General features: G+C 45.5%; 1 protein-coding gene across 1 annotated transcript in view; it reads left to right on the top strand.

The window, feature by feature from the left end:
• Positions 1-4,294: 4,294 nt before the first annotated feature.
• Positions 4,295-11,327, top strand: part of EDIL3 (EGF like repeats and discoidin domains 3) — a 261,216-nt gene continuing 254,183 nt past the window's right edge. Inside the window, exon 1 of the mRNA XM_059833892.1 lies at positions 4,295-4,361. Within this exon, the coding sequence (XP_059689875.1) occupies positions 4,295-4,361 (67 nt within the window). The remainder of the gene's footprint in view (positions 4,362-11,327) is intronic.

Here is an 11,327-nt window from a genome sequence, read left to right as displayed (position 1 = left end):
AAGGGCAGTGTCGCAAATGGCGTGGCTGCCTACATTTCTAACGGCTATATTTTTTTTCTGTTTGATGTGCTGCAGGACTTCAAAGGGTTAATTTGAGCATTTGAGGTAGGACAGGAAATAATGCTGAGAAAAGAGGAGGAAAAATACAGTACTAATGAAAGGAAGATGAAGGCAAAAATGGGGACATTACCAGCTGTGGAATAGCTCTTGCCCAGCGTCAATGCAGCTGACAATGTTGTGTTTTCCCTTTGAATGGTAGCAGTTGATCTGTCTCTCTTCTCTACCCTTTCTATTACAGAAGATCAGTAAGGATCCTTAGCCTAAGCATGGGGTGTTGCAGGTTTAGGCAGTTTCCACAGTCCCTACCTGGTAATCCTGTTACTCAGAAATTCCTGGCAAACAATGCTGATCATTTAGATGGAAGAAGTTAAAAAGATTGGATGCAAAAGAGTTCTTGACCCTGAGTGATTAGTAAACAAATAAAATAAATAGTTTGATATTAGATTGCAGCTAATTAAAATTCGGCAGAAATTATCCTGACATGTGGAAACAATTTGGAAAATGAAAAGCGGTCTTTGTGTCTTATGTTCATGCAATGGATGGCAGAAAAAGGAAGATAGTAGTAATATCTGCCAGCTCTTGAGCCCATTTTGGTACTAAATTCCAGAACATGAAGCATGTGATGAATTCACATGACAGAAGGAAGAATTTTGCATTACAGATAAATATCAAAATACAAATATAAAAATGTAATATTTATATATGGTATATAAATATTAAAATCCATATAAAAGGTGAGAATGTCAGCTTGAGCTGCAACGGCTTGTGCCATTCCAGTCCCATCTCGTCCATATTTCAGCCAAGTGCCTTCACCGTTGGGAAGTCATTAAGGTTTTGCAGATATGTAAGCAAATAAGGGAAAGAGAACCTTCAAGATGTCTTGAGTCCTGAGGTTTCCCGTATGAAAATGATGTTTACATACCTGTAGTACTTATAAATGGTAGAGTCAGAAGGCAGGTTTTCCCACTGTGAAGTGAGGCAGTTGCTTCAAGAAAGCTGTCTACGACAAATGGCAAAAATCCACCATTTCTGAACTTTAGAGGACAACGAAGGACACCAGGTCAGCCTCTTCACCAAGAAGGTCAGGTCAGGGATCAGTCAGTGAGGGCGGAAAGCGCTGTGACGTGCTGCAACCGCAACAACCCCGATGACAGTGCTGGCGATGTAGCACTGAAGAATTGCGATCCCATAGCACAATAGCATGGGGAGTCTTCAGTAAAACTCAGGGTAGCACAGTAAATAGGTTTGGCTTATACATATCAGAAAAATCCATATTAAGAAAACATAGATGCAAATAATTCCTAGATTTGAGTTGGGAGGAAGGAACAATCTGTAGCTCTGAGCCATTCTCACAGCACCGAGCTGGAGCAGGGTATTGCATTTCTCTGTGCTAGGAAAAACGACTGGGCTAGATGGAAGGCGCTGGATGAAGGAGGGCTCCTGCAGCTTCCCTGAGTCAGGGTCCTTCTGGAAACATGGGGGAACAAGCACCAGGAAGCAGCACCTGAAGAGGAGCCTGGCAGAGAGGGGCAGAGAGAAAGCTGCAGGAACAGCCTGATTACTCTGGGGTGGGGAGATAGATCTTGTTCAATAAGACTTATTCAAAATCTGGAGACAAAAAGGCATTGCACTTTAGGTAAGAACCAAACATAAAAGCCTTCTGTTGTTTCATCCCTCTTGGCTGAATAAACAATGCCTGGCTTTGAAGAAGCTATTTCTATGTCATTTTAATCAGCTGCTAGTCACAGGCTCTCAGTGGAAAAAGGCTTCCCAGTACCAAATGTAGTTAGGCCCTTTAGATTTATCCTAATTGGGGAAATAACGGGGCTGCATTATGGGATTATTCCCTCAAGAAAAATAAAAAAAAAGGCAAGCCTGCCACTTGGGGGTGCAGGCATGCTGGGCTGCCACAGCAGCTAAAGTGCAGCTTGCCTTGTAATTATGACAGCTGGATTCTTGGTTGTAAAACAGAGATAAGCAGTAAAATTAGCACCGTTCTGGAGAAATGGTGCATTAATATCAGAAGCTTTGTTAAGGCTTCCTGAATTTCCACAATCTCTGTATTTATAGGAAAGCAAGCCTCGAGGAGAAGTAGAAGTATCTTCTTTCCAGACACTAGTTCTTCAGGGAGATCTCTGGCATGGAAACTGACGTGTAAAACCCAAGTTGCTGTAGAAGTGATGATGCAATGGCAGAGTATGCCTGTGCAGCAAAACGGAGGCATGATTGTAGACCATGAGAGCGCTGCCAGGTGAATTACACAAGCGCACATAACAGTGAAGACAGTGAAAGTTTTGGTGAATGCTACCAGCTACCGCATGTCCAGAGAGATATGCTGGACTAAAGCCCACGCTAACATATCTCCTCTGCTAGCGTGGGCTTCATTAAGTGTAGGGGAGACTTTTTTCTTTATCTGTCCTAACCCGCTGGATGATTTTGCAGTGCCACACTACTGGTGGCTGAGTGCCAGGAGGGAGGCTTGCACCTCCGTGATGGTGCGTGGTGTGCACACCTGTGCTCTGTATGCAAGCAGAAAATGCTCTGGGATTCTGTGTGTAAGATGCTCTTTATCAAGGTATGTTATTTCTGGTAATTTCCAGGCAAAACCAAGGCAAAAAGCTTGATCCTTTCAATTCTTTCCTGACAATGCAATGTGTTGAAACTGAAATACTTGCGATGTCCGAGAAAAATGTGATTAATTGCAAGCTCAGATGTAAAACTAGAGCTTTAGGGAAGGGTTTGTCACCCTGCCACTTGCAGGCTTTTAATGTTAGAGAAAGGGCTTGTAAAATTAGATGCTGGAAACTATTGTGAGACGCTAGCCAAAGTAGCCAACAGATTAGACGACTTAACGGGTCGTTTCCGCACTTAATTTCATGATGTCTCTCCTTGTCGTCATGCAACCAGCCCAGACATTCAGGTTGTATCTATAGAAATGCTTCTCAACAGCCTAATGCTGTTAAGTGCATCCTTCTCACTCAGCAATTGCATTAACGTTTAATATAGTATTAATATGGGCTCTTTTACTGTGAGGGCATGTAGAGGGGATGCAAATTACAGACATAAAAATACTTGAAGAGCCTTTTGACTCGCGTTGGGCAATTAGTACTTATTACACTCTTGTAGCTGTATATATGCAGGTAGGAAAAAAAAAAAGAAATTTTGAGTGGTGGTCTGACACGGGACCTTACCGTCCTCCACCTTGGACTACTGGAATTTCACCACGTCTTGCATTCTCGCCTTGGTTTCCTTCCAGTAACGGGCGGGATGACATCCTACCCGGGGAGGGCGGTGGAAGAACAGACATTTACATTTCGTGTGAGTTCCCCGTCTGGATGTTCGGAAAGGGTTTTAAGTCGGCAGCTGAAGTAGCGCACGGCAAAGTGCAGGGCTTAGACGACACCTACAAGACGGAAGTTTGCGGAGGGTGAAACTACCTCCGTGAACCGCGCCGGTCTGCCCCCGTTCCCTAACGGGAGAGGGCAGCTACCCACGGGGCCGGCGACCGAACCACGACATACTGGTTCGTCGCGGGAGAGGAAGGCCGGGGGTGCAGTCCTGGGCCCATTCCCGAGGCCGCGGTCCCCTCAGACGGGGCCGGCGGGCAGAGGGGCCGGGAGCGGGCTTTGGGGGAAAGGCTCCGGCAGAAGCCAGCTCCCGCCTCCCCGCCCTCCTCGCCCCCACCCGTGGCACCGCACCTCCCTTCCCACCACCACCGCCCCGCCGCCGACCCCCGCATCGCCCGCCGCAACGGCGAGGGAGGTGCGGCCGGGGGGGGGCGGAGCAGGTGCCAGGGTGTGTCGGGCAGCGCCGCCCGCCGCCGGCGCCTCCCCCCCGCCAAGGAGCCGCTCGGGGCGCGCAGAGCGGGAGCGCGGCGCGGGCAGAGCGGCCGCGGTCGCGCAGGAGGAGGAGGAGGAGAAGGAGGAGGAGGAGGAGGAGGAGGAGGAGGAGGCGGCGGCGGCCCGCCCGCGGGACGGAGGCGGCCGGCCGGGCCATGCTGGAGGCGCGGCGGCACCTGGCGGGCGAGCAGAGCCGGCGGGCGGCGGGGCAGCCTCCTCGCCGCTGCTAGGGCGGCGGCAGCGGGAGCCGCGGCGGGGGCTGCGCTCGGCCGGGGGCCGCGCCGCGTCGGGAGGGACCTTCGCCTCGCCTCGCCTCGCCTCGCCTCGCCGGGCGGAGGCGCCGCTGCCGCCTGCTTCCTTCGGCAGAGGCGGCGCGGCCGCGGGAGGAGAGGACCATGAGCCGCGCGGTGCTGGCCTGGCTGGTGCTCTGCGGGAGCCTGGCGGCGCCGCGCCTCGCCCGAGGTGAGGGGCCGGGGGACGGGGACCGGCGGGGACGGGGCTGGGGCCGCGCCGGAGCTCTCGAAAAGTCGGAGCCGAAGTGCGCGGGGGACCGGGGAGGCGCGACCGGCTCTCAGCCGGGTGCCTCCGTCTGGGCTTGCCCTTCTTTTTTTCCATTGAAAACAGAATACTTATCTCTACATTTTAAATAGAAGCCGACGAAAGATCCACCCTCAGACATGTTCTGTTTTGAAACTACGCTTAATTAGAGGGGGAAAGAAATGCCCTGAGAGCTTAAATGTAATCCAGATGAGCGGCTGGGAAGATTTAATAATATCCGCAGAGCTGTCCACATCTCTTTTCCCTTCCTCCCCCTCACCCCTCCCCAGTCACCGGTCTTCATTTTAATTTGAAGGCTGCCAGCTCTGAGCCGGAGATCCAGCAAACCGCGGAACAGTTCGCAAACACGTTCGGGGGCTTCAGCATCTCGGCAGCGGTGAACAGCTCGTGTCAGCCGACCCCTTTCCTGCCTACCTCTAAGTAGGGCATCTCCATCTAAAACACCAACGGCGCCTTCTCTGTGTCTCATGCCCCCCACCCCCCAAAAAAAACCCCCAAACCCAAACCAAAAGCCAACCCTACTCCAGAAAAATAACTTTAGAGCTCTTGGAGTTCTCTTTAATATTATTTAGAATAATTATTTAGTGCAGGCTAGATGGGTTTTCCCTCCTCGCATGAAAAAAGTTGTCGGAGCTCATCTGGCAACGGGCTGAACGTCGTGAGGTGGTGGTGGGGGAGGACCGGTTCCACAGCAGCCGCTCTTCTGAAGGCGACGGGGCCGGGGGCGGCCGGGCTGCCCCAGGGGAAGGCGCCGGGGGCGGTGGGAGTTCACCTGCCGCCCGTCCCGTCCGGTCCCGGGCGCTCCCGGTGCCGCCCCGGCGCTCCCCGCCGAGGCAGCCCCAGCGCCGTCGGGGAAGGAGCTCAGCCCCCGGGGCCGCCGTGGGTCCCCTCCGCACCGCCGCCACCCCCTCGCCCCCCGGCGCGAAATCCTCCGTGGGCGGCCTCTGTCCCGCGTGGGGGTTCCCCGTGCCCCCCCCCCCCCAACCCCGCAGAGCCTTTTCGCCCTCTGCGAGCTCCAAACGTGCCCCTGTGCCGGGGCTGTTTCTGTCCCTCCCTGCGATAGCCGGGCTGGGGGGAATCTCTCGGGGTTGGAGACCTTTTTATCGTCCCAGTTGTATCTTCCCGAACCTTAGTAGAACAACTGTTATCCTAATGAGTAACGGAATATTTCCGTTGACTTTTAGACCTGTTCCGGTCATTACTGACATTTTTTATTTTAAAACGAAACCAATGTATCAGTAAAATTGAATATTTTACTAGATCTTAAATTATTCAGCACGGTGGCTTCTCAAAATCCAGTAACACTCACACAGTTGCAGCGAGCATGTGATAGCTTATGCAATGCATCCTTGTACCTGCAGTTTATGCTGAAAGTCTTCTAAGCAAAAGATACTGTAGCTGTCACAAAGTCTGGACTTGTCATAAATACTTTCCACTGGGCTTCCGTAGGACTTCTCATAGTTCACATCTGAGACGTTTTTTCATTTAAGTCTATGGTCTTGCCATGTTTTTAGATAACTTCAGAACAGAACTTCTTCATGGATTTTCCACTAGACGTGAAATAGGAAGGAAAAAATCTGTTTGCTCTGTGATTGCTTAAGCTGTAATTGTTCAGTTAAAGGGTTGTCCTTGGCTTTCAAAATGGAACAGAAGAAAATTATACGGAGTCTTTTTTTATGCTGAAACAGAGTAAAGCGATGCTTGACAGGTCTGATATACTGGGTTAATTTTGCTCGCTGTCATAACGTTTACTTTTAATAGATCCTCTCAAAGTTATGATGACTGTAAGCACTGTAAGTAACTGAAACTAGAGAGCAGGTTTTGAACAGTATGAAACTTTTTCTGCATTGTTTGAACATTGCTTGCTCATGAGTCCATTTGCATAATGTTGTATAATGAAAACTTATGGTAGTGTCATCTATGCAGTGGCCAGTTCTTCCCTGCCTTCTTTTGGGGTAAATTCCAACAGCAGGTCAAAGTTAAGTCATACAGTTCATTACTGATCTGTGTTTCAAGTCTACTGTTAAAGAAAAATACCTACAGTTTTTTTATTGGACCTCTGAAAAGTAATGATGGAGATCAAAATCCTGTTTATTCATCATGTCTTAAAAACCTCTTTTGCTTTTTGCGTTTGGAACACATACGTAGTATATCAGCAATTTTTTTTTTCTTTTTTCTTTTTTTTTAAAAGAAATAGGGAGAGAGAAGGGGGAGAAAGATTGAGAGAGAGAGAGAGAGAATGATGATGATGAAAAAGTCATCCCAATGGAAGACTGGAATTTTCTTCTTTGTGGCCAGTCTGATAAATTTGCAATCTCATGCACTGTAACAGGAGCCTGGTCTTCGGAGATATGTTTACATGCACGTATATGATGAAACTAGGCTTCAAGGGTGCAGTGACTTCTACTCCTTAGTTTGCAACAAAGATGTAGGTGCATTTTTAATAAGGAATGTCCTTTTATACATATTTCAAAACAGCTGTAAGGTTTTACATTTGCTGTTGTTGCTGTTCCTTGGTCAAATTTGAACGCAAGCCAATCTGATGTTCTACCTTGTAGTAGACAGACAGTAACTGCAAAAGTGACTACAGAGACCACAAGACAGTATTCCTTCCACAAGGTGGAAGGAATATAGTGCATCTCATCTATAGTAATACAGGTTTCTGAGTCCCACTGTGTAATTTTTAGGAACAAATAAGCCAATACATTTCAGAACACTGAGTGAACATTGGGATCAAATGCAGGGAAGATATAATTTAAAACTGGTGGCTGTTTTAGTCCCCAGATTTACTTCATTGAATGGGGTAAGCTGATCAGCTACAGTAATGGTACTCAAAGTGCATAGCAAATCGATATATTCCATGTCTGTGTGTTATATGTCTTTGCAACAGGATCTTCTGAAGATTTACCATTTGAGTTGTTTTTATTGTGAACTGATCCTTAAATTGTATCATGCTTTTTCACTTAGCTTGTTGCTGAATTTTTATGTGTGTTTTGCCTGATAATGGAATTGACATTGCCAAAACCAGGCAAATCTAGTTCTTTGTTTTATGACTCTGTCCTGTGAGCCTGAGACAAGTATTTTGGAGCTTTCAAGGAACTGTTTCAAAGATGTTGCTTTTTCTCCGTTACAGTGGGAACCTTCACTCTCTCGGAGGCTTAGAAGTTTCTATAAAGCCTCTTTCTGCAGCTGGAATGAGCTGCTAGGAGTAAAAGTGCTGAGAAACAAGAGAGGTAAACTGTAGCTTTGTTCTCATGTAACTATACCAAAAAACTGAAAAGATCACAGACACTTTAAAAGACCAAGATTCTTCTGTTTTACCAAATGCCTTTGCGTCTTTGGACAGCATCTGCTTCTGTACAAACTGCTGACAGTGTGACCCTGCATAATGATTTTCACTGTTCTTTTAACAAATTACATTTGTATTCAAATTGATTTTCCATGACTGCTCATATAGCCTCCAGAAAGCATATAGCAGATATACTATTGCATCCTGTACGTGTCTGGTCAGTCTAGGACAGAATTTGATGTCAAGCCATGCATTGTTATAACCGGAATTAATAGTCCTGGTGGTATTCGTTAGGGTTTTTAAATGTCCGACTTCCATTTCTCTGCCCTTTATGTCTTTATCCTTTATGTGTTTTTTCAAAGGATATACTTCATACAAGGTTTTGTATCAATGGTAGCATAGTGAAAAGGGGCACTGTCTTATCTCGCCTCCTCCACATTTTTCCAATTACCATCCAGTTGAAAATCAAGGAAATGATCCACTTTGGAAGTTATTTCAAAAGACGCTCACTTTTTATTAAGAGGTTGAATTTTATGCCTTGAATTAGCTGTTTATACAGCACATGTCCGTATAGCAGCAGTAAGAAACTCATAGCCTGATATCCCTTCAATGTAAGTAAAGATATCTGGAGAAGCGGCGTTTAAGAGACTGCAAGAGTCAGAAATAAATCTGTGTTATTCTCAAATTTCTTGTGAGTCACACAGGAGTTAGCATGTTACTGTTTTCCATTTTTTTAGGTTTTTACACATTTAAAATTCACGTAAGCCACAGAGCCAGGAGTATTTCTGAAAACTTAGAGGATGATCAGCATTGTATTACAAGTGATATTGGGCTTCTTTGTAGCACACTTGAAGCCTAGCTACCTCAAGTTTGAAAGAATATGGGTTAAACATCAAAACTATTAATTTACTTCAACTTTCAAAACGGGTTCGCAGTGAAAATATGAGTTTAATTTTTCTTGGTCAGATGATAAACTGGAAAATAAAAGATGAGTTAAAAGATTCAAACACAAATAAGGATTGTAAGAACCTTAACATTTGCATATGTAAAAACTGTGGAATATGTTGTCTCGTACTGGAGGACCTACATACATTTTCCATTTAAAGGGAGTAAAGGAAGGAAGTAGAGAGAAAGCCAACATCAGCCTAAACTCAGAGTGTTACATAAGCCTGAGGAATAAGTGATAACGGGTCTAGGTTTCCTTCTTTATAAGAAACTTAGATTGTGCAAGATCTTATCTGAAAGGGAGAGCTGCTCACTGTATGTAGTGGCAGTAGGGTATGGCTAATTTTCTAACAATATGGTGTGTAGGGGGTAAAGCAGCTTTTGTGCCATTTGTATTGCAGGACCAGGGCGTGGACCTGTTCGAAAACAGCAGCTGCAATTGCGGACCTGGATGCTGGGTATTACTGAAAGCAGGGCTCAGCTAGCAGCTGAAGTGTCCCAACAATTTGGAGGCACAGGATTTTGTGCATGTCTTTTCATGGCTTGGGATTTTATCAAATCTCAGTCTTGCTGTTGTGGGACTATACTTATGGGGTTTTTCTGTTCATTTGTTTGTGTGGGTTTTTTTCCCTTTAATCAGCAAGCTGTGTTACCTTTCATCACAGTGGGGTACTTCTTCTATTTTAAGTTTTAAAAGCTGAGAAATGAAACAGGTCATGATTATCTAATAAAGTGTCTAGCTCATCTAGCTATTAATTACAGTATGTGGTGTGTGAGTGAATGCATTATCATATGAAACGTACGTGAATAAAACTTAATTTTACATACTATATAGGGGCTATATGCATACATACTATATTGTGGGTATATCCCAGATGACAGCAGGGAGGAGCAGCGGATGGATAAGCAGGCGCAAGAAGACCTCCTGTCCTTGAGCGGAGCCCGGGCAGGAGCTTTGCTCATCCCAGCAGCAAACTAAAATCGTGAGCGAAAGATGCGCAGCTGCTTCAGTTTCATGGGTCTTGTGTGACCCTGGAGGCCACCCAGGGAAGAGGGAGGGGAGCCGGAGCACTGTTGCCCGCCGCGGAGGAGGTGGGAGGTTTGGTGTGGGTGCTCTCTGTTGCCTCTCATCCCAGGTGGTGTGTGGGAGAGCGGGGGCAGATCCAGAGGCGTAACCTGCCCAGCATACAGAGTCTGGTGGCTCTTGATTAAAGCTGTTGAGAAGTTTGCCAACAAAAAATACTGTATCAGAACATTGCAATTCTGTACATACAAGAGTTTAACCAGTACTCAGTCTTCCCTGGCCTGCTCTGGTGTTTAGCTTGCTCACCTGGGACATGGACAGTGTGGGGTCCAGTTGACTATTAAGCTGTTCAGACTGTGGATTTGAATCTGAGGGTTTCAAATTTTTTATTTTAATACAGAGATGGACTTTTTCAGTGTTCTCCAAACAACTTTCTTCTGTCCCACTCCCTTTGCAACTCATTTTTTCCTTAATTTTCTTAAGTTTTAAACAACACAAGGCATATGTGCATAGCCAGATTGTGGCCCTACCGTAGGAGAAAGCTACAGTTTAGACATAGAGGGCTTTTTTTTGTGTGTCTTTGAATATTCTCACAATAGTAACCTTTTGACAGAGACCAAAAAAAAACCTGAAAGAGATGATTGCCAATTTTTAGCTGCAGTAATTTTATTTGCCATGCTTCTATGTAGGGAGGCTGACAAAATTTCTACAAAAACTGCTTTTTTCGTATCATTGTCAAGATGCTGTGTCAACCTGTATAATTATGGAGAGCTGTGACAGCAGTGCGTAAATAACAGTCATTTCAGCCATCTGATTACTCATGTCTTAGGTTTCTACAATAGTGAAGCTACAACAGACAATATAGGAAATACTTTTGGATAAGACTTATATACACCATGTGTGAGTGCGAAAAATAGACAATAAAAGACGTTTGATTTATTTTATTTTTAGCATTTATATCTCTCCCTCATGTACGGCAGCCTCTATCACTGCTGGATATCATTGCACACAACCAGCCCCTTTAATCCAGGCTTCCTCTCTGATTATTCTCTATTACAGTTCCATAGGCCATACTGCTTTAATCTGTTTACCAGTTTTTTGTTTTTCTAATTAAGTATTATGTTTGCAGACAGAGGCCTGGGCTCTGAGACTGACCTTTTGGGTTTTTTTACTCACACCCTTTGCAGCTTGGGCTTTTGAAATAGAGATGGGGAAATATTATTTGCTGTGTTACTTGTCAGATTCCTTACTTGTGTGAGGGATTGCACAGGATTGCCTTACAAGGGATTTTCTAGGTCAAAAATGAAGACCTAGTAGCTGATTGCTTTCAGATACTATTCCAGAACTATTTCAAAACCACTGAACGTTCATTTATTTGAACAACTTTAAGGGAAGATTAGCTTAATACTGTGAATACTGTACAGTGTGGATGCGGAAATTATGTGCTGTTGTCATGGGAAGTAGCTAAAATGACGAGTAGTTCTCTTCTATGGTATGTCCTATATATATTTCTTTAATGATGCTTTTGTCTAATTTCTTTGATGTCTTTTTTATGGCTTACCTTCTGACCTCATACAAAATGATGCATCATTTATAGGGAGTCCTTCAGGAT

This window comes from Gavia stellata, chromosome Z, assembly GCF_030936135.1.
Source record: "Gavia stellata isolate bGavSte3 chromosome Z, bGavSte3.hap2, whole genome shotgun sequence".
NCBI lineage: Eukaryota > Metazoa > Chordata > Aves > Gaviiformes > Gaviidae > Gavia > Gavia stellata.
Note: the sequence above shows the minus strand (reverse complement) of the source record. Positions and strands in the feature narration are given on the sequence as shown.